Here is a 21,089-nt window from a genome sequence, read left to right on the forward strand (position 1 = left end):
TCCCAGCAGTGGGTAATTTTCAACAGCGACCATCTCTGGTCGCTGATGAAAACAGGACACTCAGCGATATATTGCCAGTGATCATATTGCTCCGTGTGTACACAGCTTTAGTCAGTATTGCTACTGCTCTGTGCGATACAGAGATCTCTGCATCACTTTCACTATGGTCCAGTGGCAGTAATGCTGTCCATACACTTGTGAGATATTGCATGCAATCATTCGACTACATCTGGCCGATAAATCAAATGATTGTATGCATTTTTAAGGGGACATTTGACGCGATGTGCGGGCACGCCAGTCGAATGTCTGGTCTCAAGATCCTATGTGTTGCACATAATATTTATCGAATTGCAGGAGCAATCGCATGTGGTTTTTAACCACATGCAATCCGCAGGTGAAGGGTGGAGGGAATGCTTTTTCATTGGCGGGGAGAGGGGGCCATAGGGACCGTGGGTGACGGTGGCGTTATGTAGCACTAGCGGGAGGCGGGGGTCAGTAAGCGGTGGTGGCAGAAGTGTTTAAAACACTGGGCAGCCCTCTGATTGGCTGAGCTATCTCAGCCAATCAGAGGGCTGCCCAATGTTTAAACAATTCTGCCGCCACCGCTGACTGACCACCACCGCCCGCTAGCGCTTCTTGCGCTAGATAACGCCGCCCTCTTCCAGCACCCGATGTGCCATCTCAAGATAGCATGCGACATTGGGTGCTGCAAAGGGGGCACTTTAGCACCACAAGATATGATCGGGTTCGATGGACATCGCACTGCACTGTCGCATCGAATCCGATCGCACAATTGTATGGGCAGCATTAGTCAGTATGGCTAGTGCTCTGTTCCACTTAGAGATCTCTGCAGCACATTGACTAAGGTCCAATGGCAGTAAGTCAGTATTGCTACTACAGTGCTCAAAAAATAAAGGAAACTCTAACATAACTATTTCATTCATTCAGATCTAGGATTTTTCTTATTAAATACTTTGTTCTTTACATAGTTGAATGTGCTGACAATAAAATCACACATTATCAATGGAAATCAAATTTATTAACCCATGGAGGTCTGGATTTGGAATCCCACTCAAAATTAAAGAGGAAAAACACACTACAGGCTGATTCAACTTTGATGTAATGTCCTTAAAATAAGTCAAAATGAGGCTCCGTAATGTGTGTGGCCTCCACGTGCCTGTATGACCTCCCTACAATGCCTGGGCATGCTCCTGATGAGGTGGCGGATGGTCTCCTGAGGGATCACTTCCCAGACCTGGACTAAAGAATCCGCCAACTCCTGGACAGTCTGTGGTGCAATGTGGCTTTGGTGGATGGAGCGAGACCTGATGTCCCAGATGTGCTCAATTGGATTCAGGTCTGGGGAACGGGCGGGCAAGTCCATAGCATCAATTCCTTCATCTTGCAGGAGATGCTGACACACTCCAGCCACATGAGGTCTAGCATTGTCTTGCATTAGGAGGAACCCAGGGCCAACCGCACGAGCATATGGTCTCACAAGGGGTCTGATGATCTCCTCCCGGTACCTAATGGCTGTCAGGCTACCTCAGGCGAGCACATGGAGAGCTGTGCGGCCCCCCCCCCCCCCCCAAAGAAATGCCACCCACACCATCACTGACCCACTGCCAAACTGGTCATGAGGAGGATGTTGCAGGCACCAGAACGTTCTCCTTGGCATCTTCATAATCTGGCACATCTGTCATGTGCTCAGTGTGAACTTACTTTCATCTGTGAAGAGCACATGGCGCCAGTGGCGAATTTGCCAATCAGTGTTCTCTGGCAAATGCCAAACGTCCAGACTGGTGTTGGGCTGTAAGTTTGAGTAGACACATGCACATTTGTGGCGTGCTGGAGGGCATTTTGCAGGGTTCTGGCAGTGCTCCCACTGTTCCTCCTTGCACAAAGGTGGAGGTAGCAGTGCTGCTGCTGGGTTGTTGCCTTCCTACGGCCTCCTCCATGTCTCCTGATGTACTGGCCTGTCTCTTGGTAGCGGCTCCATGCTCTGGACACTATGCTGACAGACACCGCGAACCTTCTTGCCACAGCTCGCATTGATGTGCCATCCAGGATGACCACATGATGCAGAGATCTCTACAGCACATTCGCTAGGGTCCAATTGCAGTAAGTCAGTATTGCTATTTTCCACGCGACGCAGAGATATCTTCACTATACCTGTGACTCTACTATGCTGGAGTTCCTCTTGTGCCATGTACGTAGTCTAGTTATTGTGGTAGTGATGGTCTGTATTGCTACTCGGCAGTACGTCTATGCACCATCTCTCACTACTATGTGCGTACTCTGTAGTTGTTGGGTGGGGAGAGTGGTGAGGCTCATGCCCCTTAGTATAAGTGATGTTCCTAAATCTACAGAAAATTGACCAAGAAATAATCATATTCTACAGCTACAGGTGTACCCTGGTGAAATAAAAAATGTTCTCCCCAGTTTTCCCATGTACGGACTTCTGGCTGTTCTTCTGGAAGTTGCTGTTCGATCAGTGCCTGCTAAGTGTAACGTTTGGTTATCACCATCCTTATACATTTTATTTCTTTCTCAGTTTGCTGTGAACATGTTCCGGACACTTCCGCCATCTTCCAATCCCACAGGTGCAGAGTTTGACCCAGAGGAAGATGAGCCAACACTAGAGGCAGCATGGCCACATCTGCAGGTATTGGCTGTGCGTGCTGTCTTTTCTGTGTGTAGCGTGCAGCAGACATTATAGTACGGAGTAATTGGACAAGCTAGCACATGTTGCCTGTCTGTGCATCTGTACAATTCACTATTGCATTGGTGAAGTAATGGGGTCAGGACATCCAGTGACTGCTTGCATTATGTATATTTAATGGCCATAAGGCATCTGCAGGTGGCATTCTAGTTGAGCCAAGTTTATAACGTCACCTTTTGTTGTGTTTTTGTCATAAGCTGGTCTATGAGTTTTTCCTGCGATTCCTGGAGTCTCCGGATTTCCAGCCCAACGTGGCTAAGAAGTACATCGACCAGAAATTTGTCCTACAGGTACTTTTTTACTTTTCTTCTGTTTTAGTATTTAGTAATCCAAAATTGCTAATCCATTTCTTAATCCTGGATCCTCTAATTAGCTGTTGGAGCTCTTTGACAGTGAAGACCCCAGAGAGCGGGATTTCCTGAAGACGACTCTACACCGAATCTATGGAAAGTTTTTAGGCCTCCGAGCCTACATCCGGAAACAAATTAATAATATATTTTATAGGTAAGTGTGGTACAGAACACCCTTCTCCACTCGGCTATGCCAGCACATCTCAGATTATTCTTTATTTATATCGCGCTTTAAGGGAACCGCAGCACCCAGTTACAGAGTACAGAAACGCGTAAGAACAGTTCCAGTTGAATACCATAGAGAGGAGTACAGGGGACATCAGCAGACACTGGAATAAGGGTCAGGGTGGCAGAACACCGCAGTGGCTTTGTTGTGGAAACAGAGAAGGCATTCTGGTTGTGATGACTCTGCCGCAGCTGGGCTAACGTGTGTTAGCATGGATCTGTTACCCAGATATATAGCACTCTTCCCATGATTGCGCACCTATTAATGGATGAAGATGATCGGACCTAGGGATCATAGGAAGAATGGGATTTTGCACGTTGGGAGTTTATTTATTGAGCTACTTTTGGATTAAAGTGCGATGTCCAATTCTTAGGTTCTAGTAGTTGAACATTTAGGGGGATATTCAATCTCCGGCGAGCACCTCCCATCGGGGAGATGCCCGCCGGGCCCTATTCAATCCTATTCAATGCTGTCTTCCCCCGACAGCATTGAGCAGGGTATCTCGGCAGAACGAGCCCAAAATCACTAGCTGTCGGGCTCGTTCTGCCGAGAACAGCCAGGAAGTGACGAGCTGCCGGCTGCAGCTCGCCTCTTCCCGGCCGCAACTCGCAGCCACGCCCCCTTTTCGCTCCCCGGCTTGCGTGTTCTCGGTCGAGCTGACCGAGAACGGGACTGGGTCACGGCGGTCGAGCAAGCTCGACTGCCATGACCCTGACATTGAATACCCCCCTTAATGTAAGCCAACACCTGCACTGGCATCTTCCATACTTTTTCTTAGACCTGAGAATATGCACCTAAAGCTTATATGTATGTAACAGTGATTAAGGCTGATAAAATAAGTTAGTCCATCGAGTTCAACCTATTTAACTTGTAACTACTGACTTGAGTATGTCATATCTAGTGGCCAAAAATGCATCCAGTTTAGATTTTTAAAATTCATTAACAGTAGTTGCTGTAATCACCCCCGCCGGTAATGAGTTCCAGAATTTTACTGCTCTAATGGTGAAGAATTCTCTTTTTTTAATTCAGTATGGAATTTCTTTTCCTTGAGCTGCCTGTGTGTCCTGAGTATAGGAAGGGGTTTGTGTGAATCCGCACAGAACATCTCATGAATTTATCTAATGACTAAACCAACATGGTTTTTATACGAAGATGATCTCTAGTATATCCTGTTGGTGGTGCTCCCCGAAAGTTTCAGAGAACTTAACTGGAAAGAGAGGCCTTGCGGTAAGAGGTGAGAAAAGACTGATTAAGTCTTACCTGGAGCACGCTTTAAATTGATGTGTTTTGTATTATTATAATACTTTAAAACATAACTTTTAATTTGTTTTATTCTTAAAAGGAGGGGTGACGTTTGTCACCATTTCGGGAATATACGTTATAGTGGTTTTGATAACCCCAAATGTGCTTTCTGCACCTCTTGATTAGGATGCAGGTATGTGTTATTCACATATAGCTATTTGTACCTTTTAACTTTAGGATACAAATGTGCTGTTAAACTTTATTATACACAGAAATAATTATTCTCCATTAGCGAAGATTTTGTTACCATATACCAGATGTTCCCAGAAAGAAGCCCTTAGAGGTTTTTCTAAATTTTTGAACCCCTTTATATTATCTTGCATTGTATTAATATCTGGCACTTCCTGTTTGCTCCCCACATCTATTATTGGTTCTCTCTCAATTATTGATTGCCGATTAGCATATGACAATTGCTTTCAGTGAAAGAGATAGGTAGGAAATGAGATTGTGTGTTTTTTGTGTCACTGCTTCCCTCCTCTGCTTTCTAGTATCTCAAACCAGTATCAGATGCTAGATGAGAGAGGGGTAATGTAGTGTTTCCATACACTAGTTTGATAAGAGCACAGGGGTGGCTTCTGTTTGTCAATATTGATTGTTCAGAGCGACCTTGTTGCCTAATTGGCAGTGCATGGTATTCGCTCGGCTATCTGACTGAGAGTGCCTTGCTGTGGGAATTTAGTAGACAGGGATTGAATATATCCCTGTTTTTAAAGAGAAAAGTCTCTGAAATGTTTAGTCTGCAGTGACTGTTCTGTCAGATATCAGCATGTATTGCCTCAAATATATCATGAGACAATACTTTTGACAATCTCAGATTGAAGTGATAGGCAGAGATAGCCGTTTCTGTTGTTCTGGGTTCACCTTTCACTGTCTGTTACTAGTGTATTGCAGAGACTAGTGCTAGTCATCAGAATGCGAGAATGGCCAAAAGTGAGAGGTAGTGATTAGATAGTTTAGTCAATAGGGATAAATTTGTGGCTCCAAAATTCTCACTAGTTGCCTGGTGTGTACGCTCACATTCTATCTCAATCTGTCCACATGCAATAGACAAGGATAACGGCTACTACATATCCCTGTGTCTGTTGGAATACAATTACTGGTGCCTGATTTTACAGCAAGATATGCAAGCTTTATCACTCGCCTACAGGCAGTTTATCATTTGCAGTGAGTAGCTCCAGTAATAATATCAAGCTTCAAAACTGTTCCGCTAGATTTATATCAAACTTTTGCATAGTGTGTACATGCAGATTGTATGCAATTTTCAGCAACAAATAAACTGTATGCCATTCATTTTTACTTTGTAACAAGTTTTATGGGTGTCTGATTTTCACAGCAAGATGTGCAAGCTTTATCATTAGCCTACAGACACTTTATCATTTGTAGTGAACAGCTGCAGTAATAATCTCAAGCTTCAAATCTCAAACTTCAAACCATTCCGCTAGATTTACATCAAATTATTGCATAGTGTGTACATGCAGATTGTATCCAATTTCCAGCAGAGATTACAGAAACACCGTATGTCATTTCATTATTGCTTTATAGCAGAAATCCCCCTTCATAGTTAACTGTTACTCTTAGTGACATTTCATACATCAGAAGATTTCAATTTACAGTCTATTATCCCATGCAGGGTTTGGATTTCACCCCGTTGTCATGGCACTATTATCTTAGGGCTGTGCGGCTAGATAGGGTAACGGGGGTGTGATTGAAATAAGCACTGAGCGCTGTAGTCTGTTTAAGTTTTAGCGGCAGTTGCCGCTTGTCTACTCACAAACCGCTTCAAGCGGTGTTCTGTGCAGCGCGGTATCAGCGGGAGAGAGATGTGGGTCCACAGCGAACATCACCAGGGTTCAGAGTATCTTGTATCGGGACGATCTACTCCTGGTAGCCACACAGTAGGTACTGCTGCACCATTTACAAATAACACAGGCACAGGAACCCTCATGGGCCACTGGTCTTCCTTTTTTTTTTGTAGTGTGCCTTCAGCACCAAAAAAGAAGACTGCAAAGAAGTACACATCTAAGCAATGTCTGTCTTGTGATTTAACATTTGTGGGATGCATAGGAGCTACAGTATGTACCAAGATAAAATCACCTGCTCAAGGAGCACAAAATACACCTGCACAATTTTCTGAGCTAATGGAGTGGATGAAAAAGACTTTTGTATCAAAGGAGGAATTTTTTTGTCCACTTCTTCTAAGAGAAGCAGATCTCAGGCAAGCCTGGATCAGGATTCTGAAGATGTAAACCCATATCTATGGGATAATGCCTGTTCTTTAGATACTTCAATAGAATCAGGGAAATTGGTGGATGATGACCGTACATTTAATTTGGATGTTGTGGATTTAGTGCTAAAAAATCTGTATAAAACCTTGAATTACAACAAAGCTACAAAAGAGGTAAGTCATGCTCTTTTTGAGGACCGAGACAAAAAGGCAGACATTTTCCTGTACATAATGTAGTCCAAGATATATTGATAAGGAATGGCAGAATGCAGACAAGCGTATTGGGAATATGAAGAGTGGATAAAATGTATCCTATTAAGGATGAAGAATTTTTAAAATGGTGTACTGGTCCAAAGGTAGATGCAGTTGCAAAGTTAACTACTAAAACAACTATCCTTCTGGAGGATGGAGCATCATTAAAGGAGGTTATGGATCACAAAATGGAAAGTGCTTTAAAAAGGTTGCATATTTCAAATGCTGTGTCTGTAAAGTCTGGTGTGGTGGTATCCAGAGCATTGCGCTTGTGGTGTGTTTCTTTTCCAGAGTAACTGCATGATAGTGCCTAGAGAACAAATAGCAAAAAATCTATCTTCTATACAAGCTGCAGTAGATTATATTTGTGAAGCGTCATTACACACGCTAGATTTCTCAGCTAAAGCCATCACATCCGGAATAGTGGCCAGAAGAGCATTATGGCTCAGATCCTGGGCTGTTGGCAAATTTACCTTTTTGAAGGAGCATGTTTGTTTGGTACCAAGTTGGATGCCATGATTCAACGGATGTCAGGGGGAAAATCGGTTAGATTACCCCAGGATAAATGTGGTAAATATGGTGATTTCTCTTCTAGGCAAATGTTCAGACAGGCGAGGTATTATCGGCCTTGGCCTGTCATATAGAGACAGATATGCCTCAGGGACGACGAGAACATTTTTTCGTCAATCCAACAGAAGAGGTGGTCACAAACAGTGACTGTTTAGATCCCGTGGTTACAGTATCAGTGGCTGGAAGACTCGCTCAGTTCTCAAAAATTTGGGAACGAACAATAACCGACAGATGGGTCTTACAAATTGTTACCAAGGGGTATCAATTGGAGTTTGCCACAAGACCAAGAAGAGACAAATTTATAGAATCCAGTCTCCCAATTCAAAAAACAGAAATCAGTCTTGTTTCAAAGCATACAAGAATTGGTTCTTTCAGGAGCAGTAGAAGAAGTTCCAGCCTTTGAAGTAAGAACAGGCTTTTACTCAAGAATATTCACAGTAGAAAAAGCGTCTGGAGGCTTCTGGGCCATACTAGATTTAAGAAAATTAAAAGAAAGAATGGAAAAGAAAAAATTCTATGTGGAGACACTGGATTCAATTACTACAGGAATAAAGAAGACTACCTAATCTCTATAGACTTAAAATATACTTATTTTCATGTTCCGGTAAAAGAGGCAGACAAAGTATCTAAGATTTTGTGTGAAAAGAACACATTACAGTTCCCTTGTCTGCCATTCGGCCTTATTTCTTCAACAAGAATATTCACGAAAGTGTTAGTGACGTTAATTACCCATCTCAGGAATAGAGGAATAAAGATTTGGGCATATCTTGATGACCTCCTCATCACAGGGTCCTCAAGACACTACAGTGGTGTTAGAAATACTACAAATTCCTGGATGGTTGATAAATTGGGGGAAAAGACAGCTAAAACCAGCACAGATGATCCAATTTCTTGGTGTAATAATAGACTCAACAGAGTTCACAGTATCTCTGTCAGAAGAGCGTTGTTTAAGAATTCAACAATTAATCAATATCATTCAAACAAGGATAAGGATTCAGCTAAAAACAGCAGTAAGTCTTTTGGGCATGATATCATCTGCTATCAAAATTATTCCTTGGGCCAGATGGAGGATGAAAGCGTTTCAATGGAGTCTGCTAAAGTATGCAAGATATCAGACGGCTCAAAATTACTTTGACCATTCGTATAGAGGCAAAAGATTCTCTGAATTGGTGGGAGCAAGGTCTTCTGAAGAAAAGATTCGGTACTTGTGTATTATCACGGCGCCCACTGCTCTATTAGCGTGCAGGGCTATTCTGCGTAGGGAAATTGCGTCGCATCGCATGCCGTGTATGATGTGTGCGATGCGACGCAATTAAAAATGGCGTTGCATTTTATACAGGATGCGATGCTATTAAAAAATTGTACAAGCACCCATCACATTCTATACCACGGAATTACCTAAAAATGCCATTTAGGGTGGGTCTCCACTATTCCCCCATCCACGTAATCCCGAAGCGTGGCCGTCCTCCAAATTTTTTCATACCCCCCCCCCCCCCCCCACTATCCACGTCGGCGTGGAGTTGATTTTATATAGTGTGGCTCGCCACACTAAATAAAATCAACTCCACGCCGACGTGGATAGTGGGGGTATGATAAGAAGTCGAAGGACGCGTTCTGCCGCCGCTCGCCACACTTCGGGATTACGTGGCTAGTGGGGGACCACCCTAAATGGCATTTTTGTCATTTAGTGGTATAGACCATTAAAGATAGGGTGCGATATTAAATCCCATCGCATTGTATGGCACACATGCGATGCAATGGGATTTTACTACGCTTCCGTACGTAGAAAATCTGGCCGCCGTGATAATACACAAGTACCAAAGATTCTCGTCTCTAGAAAAGCCTCAATTCATCATCATCATCATCATCATCATCACTACAGACGCAAGTGCAGTAGGTTGGGGAGCTCATACACAAGACGAGACTTGTCAAAGAGCCTGGTCCAATCAAGAAGGCGAGCCTTCCTCAAATCAAAGAACTAAGAGCGGTATGGCGAGCAATTTGCTTCTTCAAAAATCAACTTCGAGGTTCTCATGTAAAAATGTCAGACAATATTACTACAGTGACATATATAAACAAACAAGAAGAGTATCCATGAAGGATATTTGTGAAGCTGCAACTTGGTCTTCTATTCATAAGTTTGCCAAACACTATGAATTGGACGTGACTAGAGAACAGTTCGGGAGACAAGTTCTCAATCGAGTCATGTCTTAAGGTATTGTATTACCCTCCCTCCATATATGCTTTGGTATGTCCCATTGTAAGACTGCCATGAAGTATGAAGGATAAAATAACGGCTTATACTCACGATAATTCCTTTTCTTCGGAATACTTCATGGCAGCCCATATATATATCCCTCCCTCTGTTTTTTTTTTTTTTTTATGGCTAGGATCCAGCGGAGACATTCAAAGACTGAGGGGGAGCAGGGGGAGAGAGCAGATATACCATAAGGAGGAGGAGCAAGGGGAGGATCCTAGCATCACATGCGAAAAAACTACCTGTCCTCATACTGGGACATAAGGGGTTAACCCATTGTAAGACTGCCATGAAGTATTCAGAAGAAAAGGGATTATCGTGAGTATAATTCGTTATTTTTTCCAACCTGTTTGTGGTTCCAAAACCGGATGCAACGGTAAGACCCATCCTGAATCTGAAATCCTTGAACCCCCTATTTGCGGGTCTTCAAATTCCGGTTGGAATCCCTAAGTGCGGTTATTGCAGGACTGGAGGAGGGAGAAATCCTAGCATCCACCGACGTGAAGAATGCATACCTCCACATACCAGTGTATGTCCCACACCAGGCACATTTGAGATTTGCCATACTGGACGAACAGTTCCAGTTTCAAGCCCTGCCATTTGGATTGTCGACTGCCCCACACGTCTTCACCAAAGTGATGGCAGAAATGATGTTCCTTTTAAGGACTCAGGGAATAAATATAATTCTGTACATAGATGACCTGCTCCTAAAGGTGGACTCAGAGTCAAGGCTAAATGGAGCAATAGACATGACCAGGTGTCTTCTGTCAGACCATGGATGGGTACTGAACATGCCCAAGTCCTCACTGAAACACGGTGGAGAGGAGGGTGTTTCTCCCAATAGAGAAGATCACCACACTGCAACAATTGTTGATGGAAGTCCTGGCAACAGAGAGTCTCGCAGTCTACCTGTATATCAGGTTGATGAGAAAGATGGTGGCCTCTTTCGAGGCTCTCCAGTTCTTGAGATTCCACTCAAGAGTATTCCAGTGGGACCTTTTTAAGCAAATGGTCGGGTTCACATGTCCACATGCACAGGTTAATACGCCTGTTGGCAAAGTCAAGACTGTCCCTGCAATGATGGCTACATGCGCCAAACCTCCTAGCGGGGCAGAGATTCGGGATCCAGGACTGGATTCTGTTGACAACGGACGCCAGCCTGCTAGGCTGGGGGGGGCGGTAATCCAAGTGATACACTTCCAAGGAAGATGGACTCCACTGGAAGCACCGCTCCACATAAACAACCTGGAGCTTAGAGCGGTGTATTACGCTCTGTTGCAGGCTCGCTCCCTCTTAACACATCAGGCGATACAGGTCCAGTCGGACAATGCAACAACTGTTGCTTTCATCAAGGAGGGACGAAGAGCAGGCCTCCAAGATTCTTGCTTGGGTGGAGCTGCATGCAGTGGCAATTTCTGCCATCTTCATTCCTGGGGTGCACAACTGGGAAGCGGATTATCTCAGTCGTCGCGACCTTCACCCCGGGGAATGGTAGTTACACCCCCAGGTGTTCAGGAGCATTGTGAATCTGTGGGGATTACCTCAGATAGACCTAATGGCCTCCAGGGTTAAAAACAAGGTAGAATGATACTGCTCGAGAACGAGAGATGCAGAAGCGGTAGATGCTCTGACTAAGACATGGATGTATGAGCTGGTATCTGTTCCCACCTCTTCCACTTCTGGGAAGAGTGTTACAAAGAATTTGAAGCCAAAGAGTGGAGGCAATTCTAATAGCCCCAGATTGGCCTCGGAAGACGTGGTACGCAAGCCTACAAAACATGTTAGTGGAAGATCCATGGCGGCTGCCTCTCAGAAGGGATCTTCTGGTGCAAGGCCCCTTCGTCTACCAGGACTTAGGGCAGCTTTGTTTAACGGCCTGGAGATTGAGCGGGAAATAGTAGTTTAAAAAGGGATTTCATTCCTCAGTCACTAATACCATGATACAAGCTAGGAAAGTGGTGACTGCGTCACACTACCACAAGATTTGGCGTAGATACGTGGCATGGTGTGAAAAGGTGAGTTTTCCATCAGGGTACTTCATATTAGAACGTTTTCTGCAGGTGGGCCTAGATATGGGACTCCGGCTGGGGTCCTTAAAGGTCCAGGTATCGGCCCTCCTATTTATTTATTTTTTTTCCCCAAAAAAATTGGCTGGATTTCGAGAAGTCCAGATGTTTCTAAAAGGGGTCTTACGTATCCAGCCCCTGGTTGTGCCTATAACGGCACCCTGGGATTTGGACGTAGTCCTCACTTATCTTCAATCACCATGGTTTGAACCATTGGACACTATAGAATTGAAGTATCTTACCTGGGAGACTGACACTGCTAGCTCTGGCTTCGGCTAGGAGAGTGTCTGAGCTTAGTGCTCTTTCCTGCAAAAGTCCATACCTGATCTTTCATCAGGATAGGGCAGAACTTTGGACAAGACCACCGTTTCTGCCGAAAGTGGTGTCAACGTTCCATGTGAACCAGCCGATTTGTGGTGCCTTCCAGTTTAGGACATCAGGATTTACCAGAATCCTTGGAGGCGAAGTCTCTAAAGGTCTATGTTAAAAGGACAACAATTGTCCGTAAGACTGTCTCTTTGTGCCTTATGATGCACAAAAGAAAGGCTGCCTGCCTTCAAAGCAATCAGTTGCTAGGTGGATATGTTCCACCATACAACAGGCATATGTGGCAGCCCAAGTGACGATACCTGCCTCTGTGAGAGCTCACTCCACTAGAGCCGTAGGCGCATCCTGGGCAGCTGCTCGGGGCGTGTCAGCATTGCAGCTTTGTAAAGCTGCCACTTGGTCAGGTCAACACACTTTTGTTAAATTCTATAAATTTGACACTATGGCGCAGGATGATACCCAGTTTGGGCAGGCGGTATTGCAACAGGCTCCGCACATTCCCGCTCTTTCTGGAAGCTTTGTGACCTCTACAATGTAATGAGACCTCAGTATCCCATATGAACGGAGTTCATATTGGGATACTGGGCGCCCGCCTCAGTGCGGTGCCTTGATTGCAGTTTCTGTGATCTTGTTTATCCACTGTTCTTGCACGTAGCGAGACAGTGTCTTCAGTATAATGCTTGTACCTTGCAGGTCCGTTGACCTGAGTTGGAGCATCTGAGCTTTGGTGACCTGTTGCTCTGTATGAATCACTTAGTGATCTCTAAGTTACAATCACTACATTTAGTTAAAAGTGTGTGTGTGTGTGTGTGTGTGTGTTATGGTGATAATCTCACCACATTTCTGTTCATGTTAATTCTACCTCACATACATTATCCTTCCTTCGGGCACAGTTTCTTAACTAGCTAGTAGGGGGAGCTAGAGGGGAGGAGCCAGCACACCCTGGTTGGAGAAAGTTATGCTCCTGTCGGATACCCTCTATTCCCCAATGTAATGAGACCTAAGTATCCCATATGAACTCTGTGAAAATAATTTACTGGCAGGTATTAAAATCCTATTTTATTTACCCTAGGAATACATTGATCTGGGCCCTCCTGCAGTATTTTTTTTAAGTTTGCCACCTTTTTATACCGTGTTCTCACTGCGAGTGAGAAATAAACCGTTTTACAAGGCATTAAAATGCCGGGGACTGCAGGGATGGACCCCCGTTCTCACTGCAAGGCAGATTCCAAGGTGAAGTTTTACCCGGTAATTTGCCTTTTAACACTGGTTGACCCGTTCTCACTGCATAAAAACCCGTGTCTGCATACCCGGATCTCAAACACTGGTAAAAAGAAGGGTTTTAACAGTGTATGAGATCCGGGTATGCGAACCGTTCACACTGCAAAAAAAAAATTAGTGTTAAAAGGCAAATTTCCGGGTCGAAATGCTAGACCCGGGAATTTGCTTGCAGTGAGAACGGGATATAAGTAGTATCCATACCTCCTAAAGAATTCCTTCCAGTTTACATACTTTTAAGAACTCCTTAAACTTACCAAATGTTGCTTTTCTGAAATTTAAGGACCTAGTTGCTCCAATATAATTATTTTTGTTAAAATTTAAATAAAATGTGATCATATTGTGATCACTGTTCCCCAATGCCCCCTTATGTCTGTTAGTAAAAATGTCCCCATTGTTGCTTATCAAGAGATCCAGGATATTGTTTCTGGTTGGACTTTCCATAAATTGATACAAATAGTAGTCCTTCAGGGCATTCAATAAAACATTTCCCTTAGCGGTACTTCTTGACCTATATTTCCAATTTTATTTCTAGGTAGTTAATCCCCCATAATGAGGTCCCTAAGCTTTCAGCTTTTCTCACCTGTAGCACGAGGTCTGTTTTTTTTTTTTTGTTCCTCTTCCTTATTTATGTTGGGTGGTTTTATAACCTGTTTCTACTATAAGGTTTTTTAGCCCCTTTAATAATATATGTTATTTCTACCCATATCCATTCTACTAACTCCATTGTGCTCTTGTATGTCTTCCCTTATGTATGGGTTTAAGGATGGTTTAACATACACCCCCTCCCCTTCTACCTAATCTATTTTTTCTAAACAGACTACAACCTTCTATGTTAGCCTCCCACTTATCTGATTCATCCCACCAGGTTTCGTTAATACCTATGAGATCAAAATCTTCCTCCAAAACTAGGGTCTCCAATTTTACAAGTTAAACTCCTAGCATTCAGATAAAGGCGTTTCAGATCTCGTTTATCCTTTGCCATTGTCATGTTACATATGGTTCCTGAAACGATAAATCAGTATCATGGACAATATTTGTATTTGGCTGTGTGTCTCCTTGCTTCCTCCACAATGTAGCTGTCTTTGCCCTATATTCTACACTCATTGGTTTAAGGCGGTGGTAGCCAACTCCAGTCCTCGAGAGCTACCGACAGTTTTCCAGACTAACTAGCTGCTGCAAAAAAGATTCACAGGATGAGCAAATTACTTCACTTGTGATTCTGTGAGGAGATCTGGAAAACATTAACTGTTGGTTGCTCTCGAGGACTGGAGTTTGCTACCCCTGGTGTAAGGTTTCTATATTCTCCCCCCACCTGCCTAGTTTAAAAACTCTTCGAGCCTTCCCACCATTCTACTCCCAAGCACCCCTGCCCCCTACTCGTTCAGGTGCAATCCGTCAGGGCAAAAGAGATGGCGCCTGACCGAGAAGTTTGCCCAGTTCTCTAGGAACTTAAATCCCTCCGTCCTGCACCAATCTTTGAGCCACACATTAACCTCCCTAATCTCCCTCTGTCTACCTAGGGTAGCTCGTGGCACAGGCAATATTTCTGAGATTACCTTAGATGTCCTTGCCCTAAATTTATTGCCTAGATCCCTGAAGTCTTTTTTTGAAGACATCCCATCTGTGCCAACATGCACCAAAACTGCTTAGTCTTCCCCAGCCCCTCCCAATAATCTGTCCACACGGTCCCCAATATGACTTACCCGAGCACCTGGTAAACGGTCCCGATAACAGATTGCCCTAGTCACTTTCCTAATAATTGAATCCCATACCACCACTATCTGCCTTGGGCCCTTCCTCTCTGAATTACCCTGCCTGCCAGAGGGGGTTATTCCTCTGGTTGCTAGAGGAACCCTTCTCTGCCAGCTCCTCGCTCCCAACCACAGTTTCTTCGTCCATTTAGGCATATCGATTAGCGTTTGTTACCTCAGAGCTTGCCTGAACTCCCTACGTCATCTATTCCTCCTAGACCACCTAACTATTACCCAGCTACCAATCCTCTCTTCTGCACTTGAGTCAGCCTCTGACCTGATTGCCTCTTGCTGTTTTTTACTGCGGAGACTAATCGGCTAAACACCTGAGCAGTTAACCACACTCTCTCCTGCTGTACTATACTGAGCAGTTACCCACACTCCCTCCTGCTGTACTATACTGAGAGGGGGGAAAAAACCCAATTTAAATACACAGAATAAACAATCCCCTCAGATTCATTCCACAATTCACCTTCTAAACCCACTACTTCTTCTTGTATGTAACTCCACACTTAAACAATGGCACTTTAACAAATGGCAGTTGAATTCACAAGCTCAAGCCATGAGACACGTGATTCACGGGATATTATTCTCTCCACTATGGGGTCGATCCTATTCACACCAAAGGGTTCAGGTGCCATTTTAACACTGAAAACAGCACAGAGTTAAGCCTAACTTGCACCCTTTGCAAGGTCCAAATTCACTGAAAATTGCTTGCACCCCTATGCAAGCACTTTTCAGCAAATTCGGCCCGGTGTTATGATTTGCGAACACAGTGCGCATCCGCACCCTTCGGGTATAATAGGATCGCCCCCCCAAGTCTCTCACAACAGAGGCCAATACATATTTGTATAATTGTGCAGCTTTATCTTTGTAACAATGTCACCACTATTGTATCACTTACTACTCTGCATGGACACACAAAAGATTGGAGTATGGTTTGCAGGCTAACTGAAGGAACTTCTATTGATTTTTTATCTTCTAGTGAACACCGATTATCCGGCATCGTCAGTTCCAGCACTGAGCCGGATTACCGAATTTGCCGGATTATCAGTGACACTGTTTTAAAGCACCGTGACTCCGCAGCGCAATCCCCGCAGCTCGGCTCTCACCTCCGCCGCAGCTTGTCTCTGGCTCACAGGGCATTCCACATACCGCAGCCTGTATCAGTCCCTGCAGCACGACACCCCCCACCCACAACTTGATCCCTCCGCTGCATCCCAATAGCCTTCCACTTCCTCTCTAATCCCTACCACTGCCCTCGCAACTACTTCTAAGCCCTCCCACAGTCCCCACTATGGCTAAAAACCAAATAATATTTTACTTCCGCCCTGCACCCGATGTGTCCGGATTAAAGAAGGTTCCGGACCAACGGTTGCTGGAAAATCAGGGTTGCACCTGTACTAAAAATGTAAATGTTTTAATAAAACTATTCATTCTACGTGTGCCCCAGCAGAGTTGTCTTTCCTGTCTTCTTGAATACATTGCATTATGTGACTCCAGTACTAAAAATCTGTCCCGAGAGGGCTAGGAGCAGTCCCTGGAGCTTGGGAAATACCATGTTTGGGATGGGAACTGTAGAGCGGAGACCGTTTAGCAGCCTGTGCTACCACTCAATGGGGCAGATGTATGACCGTGCGTTATGGGGGAGAAGGGGTATCCGCGCACGTTATGTGCACTGATACCTCTTCTCCCCCACGTATCAAGATGCGCCCCTGTCCATATCGGCACTGCTATCTAAATGATAGCAGGCCGAATGTATGAACGGTCAGCAACGCAACAGCCTGCTGTTGGCGAAACCCTATCTAAACAGCAGGGACAGCGCTGTCCCTGCGGTTAGCTCTGGGCTGCGCTGGGGATCTTGCATGAGCAGCGAGATCCTGCACATGCGCCGTCAAGCCGGCCGGGGGGCAAGAGACCGCGCATCAGTGTAAACTGATTTTACAGGTTTTAGCGCTCCCCTGCTTCGGCAGACAAGATGTTAATACATCTTGTCAATGTCCCTTACTGCTTCGCCGCTATAATACGTCTGCCCCTGTGTGAGAAGTGCCGCTGAGCAGCCAGATGAAGTAGAGAGATTACTGAGGGTTGGTACCCGGGGACGGGTGCCCACAGCTGCTCCGGTGATCTAGCCCCCCTGAGAACAGGTCCACACGAACCTGGCTGAGAGCACTTGTATGGCATGATATAGCAGTTGCTGGCGCACAGAACGTTCTCTGGCTGAGATCTGTATCACACCTAATTACTTGCTCTGATCATATGTATTGTCTGATTTTACCATGTATTCAGGGTTGTTTGATGGCTCTGATGCTGTGACACAAGTGATGTGTGTTCTAGTTCTTAGTAGTGACACAGGATGTGCTGTCTATGTACTAGTGTGTACAGTAGCTTTTCTGTATGCTCTCTGCTTGGAATGGGTCATATTGGCATCATATGTGATGTCTATTAAGGGAACATAGCCTGTTTTGGGGAATTTTCTTTTTTGTGTGTGTGTGTGCGCGTGCAGTCTGTCTGGGTGGTATGATCAAAATGTTGTGCTGCCTACACACAGGTGCAATTCCCCATCCTGTACAGAAGTGTTCCCTTATGGCTGTGATCCATATGGGTCTCCCGTGTCCCTGATATGGCTGCGATCCGTTCGGTGTCCCTGATATGGCCACATTCTCTCAGCACTCCTGCTAGTCTATTGGCACATCGCGCCTTCGATAACCATTATTCCTGCCTCCATAGAGTGATGTGGTACAGTGGCTGCAGCACCATCTATAAGACCGGGCTCTAGGCCTTCAGACAATTTCAGTGTTTGCTTTTGTGTTTCCACAGGTTTATTTATGAGACAGAACATCACAATGGCATCGCTGAGCTTTTGGAAATCCTTGGCAGGTCAGTCGTGTTTTTATTTTTCACTACCGATCATTCAGAGCAGAAATCTATATTGTATGTGTGTAGATGTCAACATGTATGTTGGGTACAGAAAGGATCCCCTTACAGCAGCACCCAGGATTACCTACAGTTCTAGCAGTAGCTTAGAATGCATACAGCCAGCTGCTGCCCCAGAAAGTCCCCAGTCCACCACCTTAGCTGTCACTGTATAGCTGTATCTCTATAGGCAGCCTCTGATCTGTACTCCGTATACCACTGACTGGGTAGATCTGTGCCCTCCACACACGTGGGAATGGAGAGAACTGTATATCTATTGCTGATTACATGACTTGTTACATGGGGAAATCTTTTTCTGTTTTTCAGTATAATTAATGGATTTGCCTTACCATTAAAGGAAGAGCACAAGATCTTCTTACTGAAGGTGTTATTACCATTGCACAAAGTGAAGTCACTCAGTGTGTACCATCCGCAGGTAACTGTCTAACCTCATGCAGCTTCTTTTGTCTTACTAAGAGCAGTACAGTCTCTGGGCTGTCCGAGGTGGACTTTCCATTCATAGCCAGAGTTACACTAGTCAGCGTTTACATGCATCTTGACCTTTGACTTAGGATTATACATGTGAGTTTCTGCCACATTGTACTGTCTGTTCCAGCTCCTCCTTTCCCTGGGTCTCTGTCGGGGCAGAGGGTCCGAGCCAGGAGCAAAAGGGCTGCAACAGATACCCTAGTGGGAGGGTCTGTGACAGAGGAACAGGCCGTGGAGATTAGGGGGTATGCAACACAGCAGGCAGCTGGAGAAAGGAGGGGCCACGACAAAGGGAGATATCGGGGAGAACAGGGGCTTTGACAAATTGGGGTAGAGGGGGGCCTATGACCTAAACATTGGGAGAAAGAGAACCATGACACAGGCATCAAGAGAGGAAAGGCTGGGGAGGGGGACAACAGTGACAGACATCAGGAGAAGAGTGGCTGCGACTCAGATTGGGAGCGGTGTGGGGAATGTGGAACCACAACACCGATATTTGGAGAGGAAGAACTGCGACCTAGCGATTGGGAAATGCATGAGTCACGACAAAGTAATGCAGGAGAGGAGCACAGATTACGTTGTCCAGAATGTACCACTTAAAATGACTTGCAATATGTAATCTACATAGTTACATAGTAGGGGAGGCTGAATAAAGACTTGCGTCCATCTAGTTCAACCTATGTTTGAAGTAGCTTATCAGTTGTTGTACTGTATGTTCTGATATTTTAAAGACAGATTGTTACTTATGCGTACCCATGGATGTTTTAACCAATAAATGTTTATCCAACCTTATTTTAAACCTATTTAAAGTGTCTGCCGACACCACTTCTCCAGGAAGAGAGTTCCAAAGTTTGACTGCTCTGATTGTAAAGAATTGTTTTCTTATAGACGAACAAAATATTTTTTCTTCTAATCTAAACTTGTGCCTCTTGCGTCTTAGATTCCTTTCTAGTAGAAAAAAGGGTGTTTGACAGTTCCTTATATTGGCCCCTGATATATTTATACATGTTGAACATATCCCCCCTTAAACGTCTTTTCTCTAGTGTAAATAGTCCCAAATTGTTTAATCTCTCCTCGTAGCTTAAATTCTCCATTCCCCTAATAAGCTTTGTTGCTCTTCTTTGGATTTTTTCTAATTCTATGATGTCCTTTTTATAGTGCGAAGCCCAGAACTGCACTGCGTATTCGAGGTGTGGTCTAACCAATGATTTGTACAGAGGCATAATTACTTTTCAGTCCCTAGTTTCCATGCCCCTTTTAATACATGCGAGAATTTTGTTGGCCTTTTTTGTTGCTATATTACATTGAGCACTACACCCCAGTTTGTCTATTTGGACTCCTAGATCCTTTTCGAGTACTGATTTACCCAATTCATCCCCGCTTAGGTTATAACTAGCACATTGCTTAGGTCTCCCAAGGTGCATGACCTTGCATTTGTTCACATTGAACCTCATCTTCCACTTTTTTGCCCACTCATCTAGATTGTAAAGATCATTTTGAAGCGTGGTGACATCTTCTGATGATTTAATAACAAAGATGGATACATTGCTGAGTAACCCCATCCCAATATCGTTAATAAAAATGTTAACGATATCTAATCTGATTTATCCTGTCATTATTTTTTCTTTCATCTATCCTGGTGACGCAGCTTGACCTTGGGATGTAGGAGGAGTCCAAAGGAGCCAGGCACCTAGGATAAACTTTCAGAGAGGCAGGCTCCTCCCTTCTGCATCCCAGGATTCCTCTGTTTTGTTTAGGTGCCCACAGGAGTGGGTGCTATGCTGAATGGGCTGTGGAAAGTAGCCAGAAGAGAGAGATAGCTAGGTGTTTTTTTATTTTATTAATTTTACACTGTTAGGGCAGGAACAGTCACACTTACAGCGCAGCAGGGGCTGACAAAAGCACGTCCTGTCAGCGCCCTGCGTACAGAGACACTGTCTGATCTCTCTGCACAGTGCTTCCAGCTTCATTGAAAATGAAGCTTCCTGGGACCAGGTGGGACCCCAGAGCCGGCTCCCCACAGGGGGGGGATCGTAGATGACGGGCTTGGGCTGCTTCCCTAGGCAAGTCTGTCACTGCTTTAGTGCAGGTTTTAAACCGGCCGAGGGATGAATTGGTAAAATCTCCTAGACCATCGCCATCCTCTCAACAGTCCACTGGTTCCATTCCCTTATCACAGTTGGAGCCGGCCCTTTTGCAGGTCATGCAGGGCATTTAACAGTTTAATGCTCTCATGGAGCAGTTTTCTAGGGACCCTGAAGGGTTCTCTAGACATTCTGTAGCCTCTCTTCCTATCCTCAATGTGGATTCTGATGAGGAGGGAGAATGTGGGCCTGAGAAGTACTGGGACCAGAAG

The 21,089-nt window shown here is 44.7% G+C and overlaps 1 protein-coding gene across 5 annotated transcripts in view; it reads left to right on the forward strand.

Moving 5' to 3' along the window:
• Positions 1 to 21,089, forward strand: part of PPP2R5C (protein phosphatase 2 regulatory subunit B'gamma) — a 90,826-nt gene that overhangs the window by 51,181 nt on the left and 18,556 nt on the right. For all 5 annotated transcript variants that reach the window (XR_014466194.1, XR_014466195.1, XM_083166360.1 and 2 more), the window contains 5 exons: positions 2,555 to 2,665; positions 2,920 to 3,012; positions 3,096 to 3,226; positions 18,149 to 18,208; positions 18,572 to 18,680. Coding sequence is in view for 3 of the 5 variants with exons in the window: in XM_083166360.1 (XP_083022486.1) it covers positions 2,555 to 2,665; positions 2,920 to 3,012; positions 3,096 to 3,226; positions 18,149 to 18,208; positions 18,572 to 18,680 (504 nt within the window). In the remaining 2 variants the exon portion in view is untranslated. The remainder of the gene's footprint in view (positions 1 to 2,554; positions 2,666 to 2,919; positions 3,013 to 3,095; positions 3,227 to 18,148; positions 18,209 to 18,571; positions 18,681 to 21,089) is intronic.

Source organism: Crinia signifera, chromosome 12 (genome assembly GCF_055691185.1).
Source record: "Crinia signifera chromosome 12, ASM5569118v1, whole genome shotgun sequence".
NCBI lineage: Eukaryota > Metazoa > Chordata > Amphibia > Anura > Myobatrachidae > Crinia > Crinia signifera.